Source organism: Microcaecilia unicolor, chromosome 11 (assembly GCF_901765095.1).
Source record: "Microcaecilia unicolor chromosome 11, aMicUni1.1, whole genome shotgun sequence".
Taxonomy (NCBI): Eukaryota; Metazoa; Chordata; class Amphibia; order Gymnophiona; family Siphonopidae; genus Microcaecilia; species Microcaecilia unicolor.
The window spans coordinates 192,227,837-192,245,158 of record NC_044041.1 but is presented as its reverse complement, the minus strand read 5'-3'; the positions used below and the strand labels follow the sequence as shown (position 1 = coordinate 192,245,158).

The 17,322-nt window shown below is 44.1% G+C and overlaps 1 protein-coding gene across 8 annotated transcripts in view; it reads left to right on the top strand.

The window, feature by feature from the left end:
• Positions 1-17,322, top strand: part of PHACTR4 (phosphatase and actin regulator 4) — a 149,493-nt gene that overhangs the window by 103,629 nt on the left and 28,542 nt on the right. For 6 of the 8 annotated variants that reach the window (XM_030217611.1, XM_030217614.1, XM_030217613.1 and 3 more), the window contains 3 exons: positions 7,505-7,675; positions 11,269-11,349; positions 14,102-14,260. In XM_030217611.1, coding sequence (XP_030073471.1) covers positions 7,505-7,675; positions 11,269-11,349; positions 14,102-14,260 — 411 coding nt within the window. Of the gene's footprint in view, positions 1-7,503; positions 7,676-11,268; positions 11,350-14,101; positions 14,261-17,322 lie in introns of all 8 variants that reach the window. The other 2 variants (XM_030217615.1, XM_030217618.1) reach the window with 2 other exon arrangements.

Below are 17,322 nucleotides of genomic sequence, written 5' to 3'. Positions count from 1 at the left end.
GGGTGGGCCTGAACCCAATGTGGGTGGGCCTGGGCCCACCCAAGCCCACCCTTGGCTACGCCACTGCTCTGGGAGCTTGACTGACAGGTTGCCCTTGACAAATGAATGACTCCCTTTTCTATCATCCCCACTTCCTTCTTGGTCCAAGAGGCTGTGAACATAGTCTCCTCAACGTTCATCCCATCACTTCCCAACAGCCTTATAGGCACTTGGCCATTCTTGTTGGGCTTCACTGTAGGATGCTCGGGAACCACTAAACTTGCACTGCATGTCCTCAGAATATGGCTGTTGGGAGAGCCCAGACCAGAACAGCAACCTGTATTTTTTTTTTTTTTTTTGAATGTCTGAAACTGGGAATCCATGGCGATGCGGTTGAACATGGCAATGGAGTATTAGTCAAATTTGCTACCATAAATTTCCAGTTAAAGTATTATGGGACCTGAGATTCAAAGGATTTATGCTCTTGACTTTGAGAGAATTATGCTCGTAAATTGGCGTCTTTGAAAATTTACCAGGGCTGTGTGCATAAATTTGTACTCAAAATCTCACTAAAGTCTTAAATTTGTATGTGGTGATGGGTGGACAGGGAAAAGAAGTTAGGAGCTTAGCAGAGTAGAGAGAGGTAATTTATCTATACAACATCAAGCATCTTCTATAGTGAAAAAAATATTTTCATGCCCTTAAAACGTTAAGATCTATTAAAATTTTTTAAATAGAGATATAGTTAAGACCCTAGTTTAGTCTTTTACTGTCTCAATTTGTTTTTTGTAACCTTAATTAATCGTTTACAGTTGTTACTGAATACAGCTGTGAGGTTGATCTATAGTTTATCAAAATATGATTCACTTAAAAACTTCTATTTAAAATTACATTGGCTACCAATTATGGCTCGTATCCATTTTAAACTGAATGTTATGGTTTTTAATATCTCGTTTGGTTAGGTACCATCCTATACGATAAATTTGGTTACACTTTTGCAGAACGAAAGGTCTAGATATAACTGGGTTTTCCGAATGTAAGTAGGATAAGATCAATTAAGCATTTTTCGTCTTCTTTACAATATCAGGTGACCACATTATGGAATTATTTCCTGTTATTGTTGAGAACGTGTCAACATTACTTATTTAGGAAGAAACTAAAATCTTTTTTTTTATTTCGTGATATTGATTCTGCATCCTTAGGGCCCTGTTTACTAAGGCTTGTTAGCATTTTTAACGTATCTACAATTAGTGCATGCGCTAACCATGTAGGCGCCTATAGGGATATTGTACACACTTACATGGTTAAAGCACGTTAAAGATGCTAATGCACCTATGATGCAACAGGAAATCACTAAAAACCAACCTGTTCAAAAAGGCATACCCTACCGACCCAACATAAACGCCTACTCTGCAACACAGCAAAACCAAAGCTCGTAATGGACACTATATAACCTCTCCTCTCTTCGATCCCCATTGTGCCTGAACCTTAAGTACAAGCCTAGTACAATCCCTTGTACTCAGCCATCTGGATTACTGCAACTCACTATACGCAGGTTGCAAAGAGCAAACACTGAGGAAACTTCAAACGGCCCAAAATACGGCAGCCAGACTCATCTTTGGAAAGCCAAAATATGAAAGTGCAAAACCACTACTAGAGAAACTGCACTGGCTTCCACTCAAAGAACGCGTCACTTTTAAAGTTTGCACATTAGTCCACAAAATCATTCACGGCGAAGCCCCAGCCTACATGTCTGAGTTAATAGACTTACCACCCAGAAACGCCAAAAGATCATCCCGAACCTTCCTCAACCTCCACTTCCCCAATTGCAAGGGCTTGAAATACAAGATGCTACACGCGTCAACCTTTTCTCACATGAGCATGCAGTTTTGGAATACACTGCCGCACAACTTAAGAACGATCCACGAGCAAGCTTCCTTCCGCAGATTATTGAAGACCCATCTTTTTGAAAAAATTTACGGAAAGAGCCAAAACACATAAAGTCCACACTCACTGTTCACTAATGCATCATACATCCACTTCTGAACTCTCATCCCCCATAATCTCACATCACTCATACCCTTACTCACAGAAATATGCATACCATATGTCTTTATGCCTTATTATCGCCCTCTAAGCTCTCATTGTCTCCTTCCAATGTTTCAATGTTTGTGTTCCATTGTTACATTCCTTAACGACACTTCGACTGTCTCGCATAACTCTGCACAATGTAATCCATAACCAATTTGTAACAAACTGTATTTCCATCATTCATCTCATATTGTAAGCCACACTGAACCCGCAAAAAGGTGGGAAAATGTGGGATACAAATGCAATAAATTAATAAATAAATAAATAATCGACCACAACATCACCATGTATTTGTTTCTCTACCAGACTTGGCGAACGCCTTTACTGTACTATGTAAGCCACATTGAGCTACAAATAGGTGGGAAAATGTGGGATACAAATGTAACAAATAAATAAGTGAATAGACTGTTATGATCATGGCTTGTTAGAATTTATATTGCCGGTATTATTTTTACTTTGTAATTGTAATTCCTAGATTTTTGATCTAGTATTTCTTGTTGTAATCAGACCTTGAACTGTAGAGGTAGAGGCGGAATATAAATCCCGGTGTAACATAACAGCACTGATTTTTACAGCACTAGGCTCATCAATCTAGGCAAATGAATGGCAGGCCCAACTTTTAAGCGCCTAAATTAAGATGAATTTTCAGCTGAAAAGTTATGGTGCTAAATTTGGCTGCAAAGAAGTGGAGGAAAGGCCTAGTGTTTATAGCACCAGTCTTGGGCATCCAGAGGTGTCAGGTTCAAATCGTTGGGCAAGTCACTTAACCCTCCATTGCCTCAGGCACAAACATAGATTGTGAACCCTTCAGGGACGGGGGAAATGCCCGAACACAACTGACCTTGAGCTACTAGTGAAGAAGATGTGAACAAAATCCAAATAAATACAAGAAAATAGAATTTTAGGTGCTCAGCATTTTCAGAGTTTCAGGCCCAGTTTTTCAGTGTGACAACAAAAAGAGGTGATAATCTATCTTATTTTTAAAGTCTTGTTTGACCTTTTCTGAGTCCCTGGAAAAACTCTCTGCTGCTTTTAATTCATCAGATTTGACTGAGGGTGACTGCCAGTCTGCTTGCAGTAGCCTGTGTCTTGGCAGCTGTCGCCTTGTCAGTGATTGTTTATTTTATGCTCATACTGGGCACCTTTAACTAAAACCCAGGTGGCGAGCAAAGCTATTTGTAAAATTAGGATGTTCCCACTATTAAAACTGGATCCAAGCAGGGTGTGATGTGCCAGTCAGGGAATGGTAGGATTCTTTGTTCAAGCAGGGAAGGTTTGTGATAGTTTGTTGTGCTTGAGCAATGAATCTTGTCAAATCTGGACTGTGCTGTCAGGTAACTAGATTGGAAAAACTGGATCTGCTACGAGAGGAAAAGTAAAAAAAAAAAAAAAACCCAAAATTAATGTGATCAACACGACACTTCTGAAACACCAGGGAGACAAATGGTAAAAATGATTCTTTATTAATGAATGAGACTCGGCACGGAGCCGTGTTTTTGTGAACAACTCCTGCCTCAGGAGAGTCTGTATGTGGTAAAAACCAGTGAGTGGAGCTATGTAGAGAAGGGAACCAAACCAAGCCTTTAAAAAGACCTAGTGATTGGTGAGTGTTCCAAGCAGTAAATTAAAAAAACCAATGGAACTGTAGAAAAAGTCAAGGTCAATATGTGCTTTGAACACTCACCAATCACTCGTCTTTTTAAAGGCTTGGCTTGGTTCCCTTGTCTACATAGCTCCACTCATTGGCTTTTACAACATACAGGCTCCTGAGGCAGACATTGTTCGCCGAAACACGGCTTCGTATCGAGTCTTATCCTATATGATAATTCTCACCTCCAACGTTCTGAGGCTGCCTGGAACCGTGGAAAAGGAAAGTGGAGTATATAAAAGTAATGTCATTCCTGAAGTGCCACTGATTGGCTGCTATGACATGCTGCAGGATGTTCAATAGACAGGAGTGGAAGTGAACAAAGCAAGTCTATGGTAAGCAAGGAAACCCATTGGTTAATCTCTGATTCCACTCCCCAAAACAGCGATCATTCCTATACACTAAAAAAAAAAAAAAAAAAGGAAACCTAGGAGCTGCTTCTCATTGCCGTTTTTACAGCTGTTTCCACTGGACAGAAACGGGCCTTTTTTTACTAGTTTATTAATAAACCATTTGTCTCCCTGGCGTTTCTGAGGATGAGACAGTGTGTTAGTGTTCAGTTTGAGTTGAAAAGAATTTGCCCAGGGGTCCATGGTATTCAAACCAAGTTTGATTTCATTGGTGATTTCTGTTAGGTCGTGTCTGAAGGGAATGTATATTGTGACATCGTCTGCGTAGATAAACGGGTTGAGGCCTTGTTTTCATAAGGCCTTGGCCAGTGGGATCATCATTATATTGAAGAGTGTCGTGTTGATCAGGCTATTTTTTGCTTTCTACGAAACTAGATTGAGCAGGAGGAGGGAAACTGGTAGTCGTGTCTGGCATTTGTACCACTTTTTATTTTATTTATTTTAGTTACATTTGTACCCCGCGCTTTCCCACTCATGGCAGGCTCAATGCGGCTTACGTGGGGCAATGGAGGGTTAAGTGACTTGCCCAGAGTCACAAGGAGCTGCCTGTGCCTGAAGTGGGAATTGAACTCAGTAAGTTCCCCAGGACCAGAGTCCACCACCCTAACCACTAGGCCACTCCTCCACTGTTGCTACTATTTGAGATTCTACATGGAATGTTGCTATTTCACTAGCAACATTCCATGTAGAAGTCGGCCCTTGCAGATCACCAATATGGCCGCGCAGGCTTCTGCATGGAATGTTGCTAGTGGAATAGCAACATTCCATGTAGAATCTCCAATAGTAGCAACATTCCATGTAGAATCTCCAATAGTATCTATTTTATTTTTGTTACATTCGTACCCTGCGCTTTCCCACTCATGGCAGGCTCAATGCGGCTTACATGGGGCAATGGAGGGTTAAGTGACTTGCCCAGAGTCACAAGGAGCTGCCTGTGCCTGAAGTGGGAATTGAACTCAGTAAGTTCCCCAGGACCAGAGTCCACCACCCTAACCACTAGGCCACTCCTCCACTGTTTCTACTATTTGAGATTCTACATGGAATGTTGCTATTTCACTAGCAACATTCCATGTAGAAGTCGGCCCTTGCAGATCACCAATATGGCCGCGCAGGCTTCTGCATGGAATGTTGCTAGTGGTAGTGGAATAGCAACATTCCATGTAGAATCTCCAATAGTAGCAACATTCCATGTAGAATCTCCAATAGTATCTATTTTATTTTTGTTACATTTGTACCCTGCGCTTTCCCACTCATGGCAGGCTCCATGCGGCTTACATGGGGCAATGGAGGGTTAAGTGACTTGCCCAGAGTCACAAGGAGCTGCCTGTGCCTGAAGTGGGAATCGAACTCAGTTCCTCAGTTCCCCAGGACCAAAGTCCACCACCCTAACCACTAGGCCACTCCTCCACTTCTTGCACATAAGTCAAGTGCTACTTGTTTAATGGTGGTGTCTCTATAAAATCATCAATTGTGTTATATCAGATGCATTTTGTATCTCTCTTGACTTTTTGCCAGCCCAGCACCTGAAATTTTGCTTAATGACTCGGGGAAATTCTGTGCAAGTGTTACCATTCTTCATACAATATTTTAAAATTCTGCAGACTTCCCTGATTACAAGTATTTTATTTATTTATTTAGATTTTGCTCACAGTTTTTTCAGTAGTAGCTCAAGGTGAGTTACGTTCAGGTACACTGAGGGCTCACAATCTAAGTTTAGTTTTATCTGAGTAATCTAAAATGTATTACAGAAAAGCTATTACTCAAATCTTATAAATTTTGGTGCAGCGTTCCCCCCAGGAGGACTGTAATATTTTGGAGACAACAAACTGAGGATCCAGGCTTGGGAAGGATGGACATGGGCATTCAATCACCCCTTGCTAAACACCACCCATCCATCCAGCTGTTTGTTTCCTCCTCAGTCCCAGCCTACGTGGGTCAGTGTGTCAGCAGGCATCGGTTGCGTTGCTGGTGTCCACCCATGTGGTAGATGCTGCCTTGTCCAAGCCCCTTCATCTTTTTGATCAGTCTTTTAGTATAACTCCTCCTGGGTTCCAGGTTAAATTTTGTTTTAAGCTGTTTGTTGCACAGAATTCTTCCAGGAATATAACCTAGAGGCTCCAAAAATTGCATGATCCAAGCTTATCATTTCCCTCACACCTCGGCTCAAAGCGACTTGTTATTGTTGGCCATATAACAAAAGAGAGGGAACGAAGTACAAACTAAAGTTCAAACAAAAAAACAGCACCACGGGCCTTTAAAAATGGAACACAGTCCTTTAATGAATGAGCCTTGACAAAAAGACCTGACACGGGCCGTGTTTCGGTGACTAGCACCTGTGTCAGAGGTCACACTGATGACGTGGAAAACTCGGGGAATAACTCGAATATATTCCTCTACAATATATTATTCCTTACCCCACGTCTCATATAGTAAAAGCAACAAGGCACTTTCACTTTCTGTATTTGTTTGGATACAGAAAGTAACATAGTAGATGATGGCAGAAAAAGACCTGCACGGTCCATCCAGTCTGCCCAAGAAGATAAATTCATATGTGCTACTTTTTTATTTGTACTGTCCTCTTCAGGGCACAGACCGTATAAGTCTGGCCAGCCCTATCCCCGCCTCCCAACCACCAACCCCGCCTCCCACCACCAGCTCTGGCACAGACTGTGTAAGTCTGCCCAGCACTATCCCCGCCGCCCAACCACCAGCCCCGCCTCCCACCACCAGCTCTGGCACAGACTCTATAAGTCTGCCCAGCACTATCCTCGCCTCCCAACTACCAGTCCCGCCTCCCACCACCAGCTCTGGGTGAAAGTGCCTTGTAGCTTTTACTATATGAGATGTGGGGTAAGGAATAATATATTGTAGAGGAATATATTCGAGTTATTCCCCAAGTTTTCCACGTCATCACTGTGACCCCTGACGCAGGTGCTAGTCACCGAAACACGGCCCGTATTGGGTCTTTTTGTCAAGGCTCATTCATTAAAGAACTGTGTTCCATTTTTAAAGGCCCGTGGTGCTGTTTTTTTGTTATTGTTGGCCAACACAAGGTGGATACCACAGTAATGATGAACCCATAAAGGTTGAAACTACAGCTGTCCAGGGTTTGTTTTATTTTTTTTTTTAACTGTGGTTGCTGCCACACGCTAGGATTTTGTGGTCTCATTTGTGGTTGCGAAGACAATTTGTGAGCTACTGAGAGGGTGCCTCCGAGTCCAGCCGAATTCTTCTAAATGATTGCTATAACTCCAGAAGTTCTTGGAAAGGATGAGATCTGGGGAGTGGGGGGTGGGTGGAGGAGGAGGGTAGGTGTGAAGGAGATAGCAAAATGATGCAGAAATACTAACCAAAAATAAATTTCTGTCCTGTGTAGCTGAAGAGGTGGATCACCCAGTGCCAGCGATGGGGACGGAGCTTCCCGACTCTGGAGATACCACACCTCCCACAAAGAGAAAAAGCAAGTTTGCTGGCTTCGGCAAGATCTTCAAACCTTGGAAATGGCGCAAAAAGAAAAGTAGTGATAAATTCAAGGCAACATCAGAAGGTAAACTGAATGGATTTGTTTCTTTTTTGGTGTTTTATTTTGGGAGAGGGAAGTGAGATCTTGATGGTCACAGTTTGAAGGGTATGATGGTGTCACTTCTATCCTTTGTGTTCCTGTATTTCCTTTTCACACTGGTGGTCAGAGATGGGGTGGGGGTTCCTTCTGTGACTGGGGCTGTACTTGGCTGTGTTGGTGGACAGGAATCTTAGCTCTGGGGGGTGAAAGGTTGAGCTGGAACTTCCGAATAGTTGCATCAACAGCTGTTCTCTGTAGACAATCTTTTGTAAGAAGCAGTGCTTTTTTTGTAGAAAAAAAGGTGCCGGTACTCATTATGGGCGGGGTCACCACATATGGCTCCACCACCATGATGGCCACACCCACATTAACCACACCCCCTATACCTGCCATGGCGCATATAAACAGACATCATTGAAAGTATTACAGTACTACAGGAGAAAAAAATAACGTGATTTTTTTTCATGATAAATAATCTCTGTAAGCTGTTACAGCTCCAGTATACCCAGTGCAAAATAAGACAAATTCCAAACACTAAAATGAAAATAAAATGATTTCTTTCTACCTTTGTTGTCTGGTGACTGTTTTTCTTTCCATATTGGTCCCAGTCTGTGATTCTCCTTTCCTTTGTTTTCGCTTAACTCTTCTGTGCCATTTGTCATTTTTGTCTCCTTTTTCTTTGCTTTCTTCAATATTTTTCAGGCTCTGTCCAGATTTAATTAATTCTTACTATCCATTCTTTAATTTCCTTCATCTACCTGTGGCTTTTCATCTTTTCCTCACCCTTGTTCTCCCCATGCCCCTTCCTCTTATTCTCCAGTCTTTCTCTAGTCCCCTTTTCCATCCAGCAGCTCTGCTTTCTCTCCCCATCCATCCAGCGTCTTCCCTCTTTCTCTCCCTATCCTTCCGTTTTTCCCTCTCTCTCTCTCTCCCCATCCTTCCATCTGTTTTTCCCCCTCTCTCTCCCCATCCTTCCATCTGTTTTTCCCCCCCCCTCTCCCCATCCTTCCATCTGTTTTCACTCTTTCTTTCCCCATCCTTCCATCTGTTTTTCCCACTCTCCCCAATCCTTCCATCTGTGTTTTTCCCTCTCTCTCCCCAATCCTTCCATCTGTGTTTTTCCCTCTCTCTCCCCAATCCTTCCATCTGTTTTTCCCCTCTCTCCCCAATCCTTCCATCTGTTTTTCCCTCTCTCTCCCCAATCCTTCCATCTGTTTTTCCCCTCTCTCCCCAATCCTTCCATCTGTTTTTCCCTCTCTCTCCCCATCCTTCCATCTGTTTTTCCCCTCTCTCCCCAATCCTTCCATCTGTTTTTCCCTCTCTCTCCCCATCCTTCCATCTGTTTTCCCCTCTCTCTCCCCAATCCTTCCATCTGTTTTCCCTCTCTCTCCCCATCCTTCCATCTGTTTTCCCCTCTCTCTCCCCAATCCTTCCATCTGTTTTTCCTCTCTCTCCCCAATCCTTCCATCTGTTTTCCCTCTCTCTCCCCATCCTTCCATCTGTTTTTCCCCTCTCTCCCCAATCCTTCCATCTGTTTTTCCCTCTCTCTCCCCATCCTTCCATCTGTTTTCCCCTCTCTCTCCTCAATCCTTCCCTCTGTTGTTTTCCCTCTTTCTCTCTCTCCCCAATCCTTCCCTCTGTTGTTTTCCCTCTTTCTCTCCCCAATCCTTCCCTCTGTTGGTTTCCCTCTCTCTCCCTCTCTCTCCCCAATCCTTCCCTCTGTTGGTTTCCCCCTCTCTCTCTCTCTCCCCACTCCTTCCCTCTGTTGGTTTCCCTCTTTCTCTCTCTCCCCAATCCTTCCCTTTGTTGGTTTCCCTCTTTCTCTCTCTCCCCAATCCTTCCCTCTGTTGGTTTCCCTCTTTCTCTCTCTCCCCAATCCTTCCCTCTGTTGGTTTCCCTCTTTCTCTCCCCAATCCTGCCCTCTGTTGGTTTCCCTCTCTCTCTCTCTCCCCAATCCTTCCCTCTGTTGGTTTCCCTCTTTCTGTCTCTCCCCAATCCTTCCCTCTGTTGGTTTCCCTCTTTCTCTCTCTCCCCAATCCTTCCCTCTGTTGGTTTCCCTCTTTCTCTCTCTCCCCAACCCTTCCCTCTGTTGGTTTCCCTCTCCCTGCCAAGTTTCCTGCGAACGGCGCGAAGTCGCGACGCACGCGGCACCAGCCCCTATTTCCGGCCGCTGCTGCTTCTCCTGTTGAGCAGCAGCAGCCGCTACGCTACACAAAGAAAAAGAAGATTTAAAAAAATTGAAACCTGGCTGAAACGCGGCACCCCGGCACTGTAGACAGCCATTAGGCATTGGCTGTTGCCCCGCAGCCGCTCCTCCTCTTGCCTCTACGTCACTGCCCCTGGAGGAAGACCCCGGAGGAGTGCAGTGACGTAGAGGCAAGAGGAGGAGCGGCTGCGGGGCAACAGCCAATGCCTAATGGCTGTCTACGGTGCCGGGGTGCCGCGTTTCAGCCAGGTTTTCAATTTAAAAAAAAATCTTTTTCCTTGTGTAGCGGCCGCTGCTGCTCAACAGGAGAAGCAGCAGCGGCCGGAAATGGGGTGGCACTGCGTGCGGGACATGGACTCACGGGGCGGGGGGAGCAAAAAAAAAAAGGTGCCGGTACGCCGTACCGTTGCGTACTGGCACAAAAAAAAGCACTGGTAAGAAGATAAAGAAAACTGAATTAAGGTGGATTTTGTAACCTGTTGATGGTAACAAGGTGAAAAAATGGTCTAGATTGTGGGGGAGTGGGAGGGGAGGTCCCTGTCTTTACTGTTTCCTTTCTTTGAATTGTGACGCAGGATTCCCTGCTGTTTGGACGTGGGGACTTGCAACTGCTGTAGGAGTTTGTTGTGTCTACTGGACTGCCTGACAATATTTCCTTTGTCCTTTTTTTCCCCTTTCTTATGTCTGCTGTTGTCAGTAATACCAAAACTGTCCTTAAGCAATGTTGTCTGTTCCCTGTTCCCCCCAAAATATCCCTTGGAAGTGTGATTGGGCACAGTGTAAGCTGGTAAAAAGCTGGCTAATTCTAATGGTATCTGGGGAATGTTTTAACTGATAAGAGCCATTGTGGTGGTTATTGGAGAGAAAATTGTGTTGTACTGCACTAAAAACATAATTGAGCAGACACAAAGTTAAATGATTAAGTCTCTGGATGGGTCTGCTGTATAGCTGAGGTGAAATCTGTTCACTGCAACACAGGAGACATGGGTTGAGCCCACCTGTCCAGTGGAAGCAGCAGTACTGGATGTGCCCCTGAGGGGGGGGGGTGACGGGGGAGAGGGGATGCACTCCAGCTGGAGGAGGAAGTTGCAGGGAGGATTAATCTCCAGACCTAGTATTACTGGGGTATGCTGTCTGGGGAGAAGTTCTTGCCTGTAATGTCCAGATTTTAAAACCAGGTTGGGAGGAGAATGGATTGGTTGTCTGCTCCTGACAATGCTCTAACCATCACGATCCAGCCTTTGCGTTGTTTTGCAGAAGGCAAGCAACAATTAATGAAACTTTTTAAATGAAAAACAAAGCGAAAAAGCTACAGATGTTTGAGTGTGTCTTTTTTTGTTTTTTTTTGTTCACTTTTTGATTTTGATGTTAGTTTTGGAACGAAAGATTTCTATGCGAAAGCCCAGAGAGGAGCTGGTTAAGAGAGGGGTTCTCTTGGAAGACCCTGAGCGGGGTGAGTCTGTGAAGACAATCTATTTGTCTGATTCTCATCTTCGTGTGCCCACCACACTATTAATAACATTACTCTCCCCCCCCCCTTTGCTACTACTACTACTAATTTCTGTAGTCCTACTTAGATGCACACGACACTGTACACAAAACACATGAGCGTCCCCTACTAGATAGAGCTCACAAGCTATTCAAGACAAGTAGGACAAATATGGGATTAGAGTTATTTATTGTGGGAATGATTAAAACAAACGTAGGAAGTCTTTAGCCTAGATTTGAATAGGGTCAGGCAGTCCATGACATACTGACTGAAGAAGTCTATTTGAGGCATATATCGCACCAAGATGGAAGGAACAGAGTCTGGAGTTCGCAGTGGAGAAGTGTACAGACAGGAGGTGACTTACACCTCCCAAATTGCAAAAAAGTGATCTACAAAACTGTCCCCTTTGCAGACTTCACTTACCTAGGAACCAAATGGTGGAACCCCTTACCATTCAAAATAAGAAATATACAGGAATATACTAGATTCCGCAAAATCCTCAAATTGTTCCTATTCAAACAAACCCTCACAAAGAGCAGCCATATCTCAAACAACTAATTATGACCTGAATTGGTTATTACTCTATTTACCATTAACTTTCTCTTTGCTTCATGTGCAGTTTCTCATTCATAATAGATTTTCTAAATGTTCAACATCCATAGTTATCCCACTATGTTTATACTATAGAGTAAAATTGGATCCTTAACAACAAATTACTTTCTTATGCATTATTCTTTGTTATGTATCCTATACTGTTTATTGTAAGTAACATTGAACTCAAACTTGTTTGGGATAATGTGGGACATAAATGTCACAAATAAGTCAATAAAACTGATGAACAGAGTTTCCAGGAGTGGTGTAGGGAGAGAGGAAAGACACATGCTCGCATTTGAGCATCCCTAATTGTACCTGTAGTTGAGTGTATCGCAATAGTCTCCTCCACCGAGTAATGCAGGGCTCAAGTCTGTGCGCAGTGGAGGGTATTTATTTATTTATTGCATTTGTATCCCACATTTTCCCACCTATTTGCGGGTTCAGTGTGGCTTACAATACATTGTAATTAATGGAAATACAATTTGTTACAAATCAGTTATGGATTACATTGTGAGAAGTTAAGCGGAGACAAAGTCAAAGTATCGTTAGGGAATAGGACAAGGAATAGAACAATGGAATAGTGGAAGGAGACAACGGGAAATTGATAGGGTAATAGAACATTAGCAAAAGAACATTCGGTGTAACATTTTCTGTGAGTAAAGGTATAAATGTGATAAAATTACGGGGGATGAGAGTTCAGAAGAGAATGTATTGGTGTATTTCTGAAACAGTGAGTGTGGACTTCATGTGTATTGATCCTTGCAATAAATTTTATCAAAGAGATGAGTCTTCAGTAGTTTGCGGAAGTTGGTTAGTTCGTGGATCGTTTTCAAGTTGCGTGGTAGTATAATAGATGGGTCACCGGGTAGAACGTGAATTGCTTGGGCTGTGACTGTGGTTCAGTGTAGCAGTTAAAAAGTTTTTCCTCTTCCACCTGGCCCTCCTCCTTAAAATTTAACACCTCCGTTTTCAGTAGCATCTCAAGGTGAGTTTTATAGTTGGGTACAGTAGAGTGTTTCCAATGTGTTTGTACCTGTGGCAGTTGAGGATTAAGTAACTTGTCCAGAGTCATAGGGAGCATTCTTGTATCCACACTCTTAAGCATTTCTCTTTGATTATGTGATTTTTTGTCCCTTTCTAACTTTGTGGTTATTCTTTGCTATCTCTTGTTTCAGCTGTATCGCAGTTAGAATTCTTATAGACACCTAACCTTTGGAGATAAGCGTGCAAATTTTGCTGGACTTAAATTTAGGCACCTAAAGTGGGTGTGGAAAAGAGCAGAGCCAGGGAAATTCAGTGCCTTATACCGATTTCCAACAACAGGCGTTTCAAATCCTTCTATACTTGCAACATGTAAAAAGTCGAGCGAGCGCATGCCCCTCCTGACCTCAAGCAATTCCTCCTCCTTCCACATCTCAAAACCTTAAGCCAAGGGAGCTGCTAGCCCTCCCTTCCCCCATTTGCCCTAGTCAAAATAGTGATGCAGGAATCCAACCCCTCCTCTCCTAACTTACCCAATAGATCCCTAAGCATATCTGGGAGAGTACATGCTTACATCTTCCCAGTTAGACATCCAATGTTCTGACAGTTCAGCCTGTCCCTCCCCTCTGTTGCTGTGCCACCATTTAGCTCTTAAGTCTGCATTCAGTGAAGACAGATGCATTTTGGTTGCACAACTGCATTCTGAACTTTAATGTGTCTTCACATTTTATTTAAATGTCAAAGAAAAGCACAACCATAAGGGAGGTGAGGATGGGGGGGGGGGGGGGGGGGGGGGGAATTGACCTTACATACATATGTTAATGAACGAAAGAAATGCTACACAAGAAAATGATAGAACTCCAGTGGTGCCAGACAGACTTCTATGGTCTCTGCCCTCAAAGTGGCAAGGACAGCTTAAGATTAAATATGCATGTTTTGGGCAGACTGGACGGACCATGCAGGTTTTTTATCAGTCATCATCTGCTACATTAGTGTTTTTAATCAGAAAGCCTAGTTAGCTTGTATCATGTCCCAGTTGGGTACCACTCTCCTTCCTATGCATCTGTGACATGTGGCCACCTTTCCACAGATGTTCCATGCAGCAGTGTGGTATAGTAAAGCTTTTTCTCTTTTACGTCAGATGGTGAAGAACTGGGCAAGCACGGTCAGCCTGCACTGAAGAATGGACATACCGTCCCCATCGGTCCCCACATGCCTCCCAACTTACAGGAAGACATTGGGAAGAGAGTGAGCCTTGTGAAACCTGTGCCAGTGGAGGAGCACAAGAAACATCGGCAAAGTGAGAGGGGGAAGGGGCCGGGGTTGGGCTTCCTCTTTTCTGCTAGTGAAACTGACACTGTCCTCTTAACCCTTAGTGCTCCTTTAAAAAAGGAGAAAATTCAGTTGAGTTTTAGTTTAATTACTAGCTGTTGAGCCCGTTAAAACAGGCTACTATTGGAATGGGGGTTTTCAAAGCCCCCCCCGAGTTGCCGCACCCGGCCCTGGCACTCTGTTCGCTATTAATTCAACTTACATCGCCGCAGCACGCAGATCAGCTGAGCTCCCGTCGGCCTGGCCGTCGGCGAGGGCGGGACACAGGCAGGGAAGGAAGGCCGACCGGCGCTCAGCTGATCTGCGTGCTGCGGCGATGTAAGTTGAATTAATTGCGATCAGAAGGCCCTGGCGGAGGGGTGGCGGCGGCGACTCGGGGGGGGGGGGGGGTTACTGGTGGTGGTGACCTCGGGGGGGGGGGGGGGGAGCACAGTTTTCCTCTCTGTCCTGCCCCCGTCATCACGTATTGACACGGTGGCGGGACAGAGAGGGAAGTCTCTACTGCGCATTTGTGAGTGAGTTCGGTCACTCGCCCTTTATATGTTTGATCTTAATATTCCAGGTGGATTCTAAATAAAAAAAAAATATACAATAAAAAAAACTATAAACACAATCCTAATACATTGAAAAACAGCTCTAGGAGCAAGGTATCTATATAAATAATTCTCACCTCCAACGGTCTGAACCTCACTGTGTGGCAGGGAAACACTGAAGCCCTGTAGTCTTCTAGGCTGTCAGCACCACTCAATCTCACTCTCACTCATAGACCCGCCCTCAGCCACGCCCCATCCACACATAATTCACAATCCCAACATTCTAAATGCAATTTTTTAGTTGCAAGATCCCATGAGTGTATGCCCCGCCCTCGCGTCACAACGTGATGACATGGAGGGCGGGGCTACGACACTCAGCCAATCGCCAGTTCCACCGCCCTCCGACGCTACCCCCCCCTGACGCACTGCGAGAAACACCGGCCTACGCAGGGCCTCCACCCCCCCCCCCCCGACGCACAGCGACACAGAGCTACCCAGGGGGAGGAGTGCCGTCCGAACACCTGATCCGCCGGGACCCCGAAGCTGCCGCCCACCAAAAATAAACTACCCACCTGCACCCTCCCCACGCTGCCACGCTGCCGTCCTGCGCCCTCCCCACGCTGCCGCAGGTAAACCTTGCTAGCGCCCGTTTCATTGCTCACAGAAACGGGCATTTTTTACTAGTAAACAAATAATTCTCATAGAGAAATTATAGAATATCACGGAAGGCCTTCCAATCAGAGGTGTGGAGTCTGAGTTGGTAAAAAATGTACTGACTCAAACTCAGCTTCAAAGTTAAAAAAAAAAAAAAAAAAGATAATATATGGTAAATTTATCATTTTATACTTTTTATAGACATATATTTGTCCTGGATCTAAAGTTATATTTACCAGTACTTTAGTTCCAGAACAAAAGTCTTAAAGCCTAATATCAGTGGGAGGCGAAGTCGGACAGTAGAAAAATAAGGAGTCCGAGTTGAAGGTTTGGTGTGCTGACTGTGTAGCCCTGCTTCCAATATAAAAAGACTTTCATTGATTTTTTCTAAAAATTAGATAATTAGGTATCCGCCTGAGCTCTATCACTAGCTGCTGCTCTGCAGTACCTTGTCCCACAACAATAACACACAAAGGCAAGAGATCTTGTGCTCTCCCTTCAAAATATTCTTACATTGACACACAAAGTGGAGGAGTGGCCTAGTGGTTAGGGTGGTGGACTTTGGTCCTGGGGAACTGAGGAACTGAGTTCGATTTCCACTTCAGGCACAGGCAGCTCCTTGTGACTCTGGGCAAGTCACTTAACCCTCCATTGCCCCATGTAAGCCGCATTGAGCCTGCCATGAGTGGGAAAGCGCAGGGTACAAATGTAACAAAAATAAAATAGATACTATTGGAGATTCTACATGGAATGTTGCTACTATTGGAGATTCTAACATGGAATGTTGCTATTCCACTAGCAACATTCCATGTAGAAGGCTGCGCAGGCTTCTGTTTCTGTGAGTCTGATGTCAGACTCGCAGAAGCCTGCGCGGCCACATTGGTGATCTGCAAGGGCTGACTTCTACATGGAATGTTGCTACTATTGGAGATTCTACATGGAATGTTGCTATTCCACATGTAGAAGGCTGTGCAGGCTTCTGTTTCTGTGAGTCTGACGTCCTGCAGGACGTCAGACTCACAGAAGCAGAAGCCTGCGCGGCCACATTGGTGATCTGCAAGGGCCGACTTCTAGTGGAATAGCAACATTCCATGTAGAATCTCAAATAGTAGCAACAGTGGAGGAGTGGCCTAGTGGTTAGGGTGGTGGACTTTGGTCCTGAGGAACTGAGTTCAATTCCCACTTCAGGCACAGGCAGCTCCTTGTGACTCTGGGCAAGTCACTTAACCCTCCATTGCCCCAGGTACAAATAAGTACCTAAGCCGCATTGAGCCTGCCATGAGTGGGAAAGCGCGGGGTACAAAAAAAAAAAAAAAAAGCATTTTACTTATCTAGTCCATCGTATTTGTCTAATCTTACTATCCCTTATACACCAGCGCGGACACTTGACAGACAATAGATTGGTAATTCCATCTCCGTCCAAAGCTAGATGGGAATCAACGCGAACATCTGCATTCTTCTTCTTAGCCCCTACACTTTGGAACTGCCTTCCTAAAGAACTTAGGCTCGAAGACTCCTACACTCATTTCCGCAAAATTTTAAAAACGCATTTTTTCCGAGACCTATTTGAAGATAATGTTTAATACAAAACTAAATATAAAATAACGGAAAGGGGTAGGAGAAGAGAAGAAAGAAGAAGAAGGGGGGAGGGAGAGAATAGGAAAAAAGGGGAAAGAAAGGTTGGAAAAAGAAAAAGAGAGAATGTACTTTTTTTTTTTCTCAAGATTTTATTAAATGTTTTTATGATTATAGCTTAAATAATTTTTATGAATTGTTTGTAATTGACTGGTTTGCTGTGCTTTCCTATCATAAATGGATTTCAGAGTATGTTTTATAGTATTTT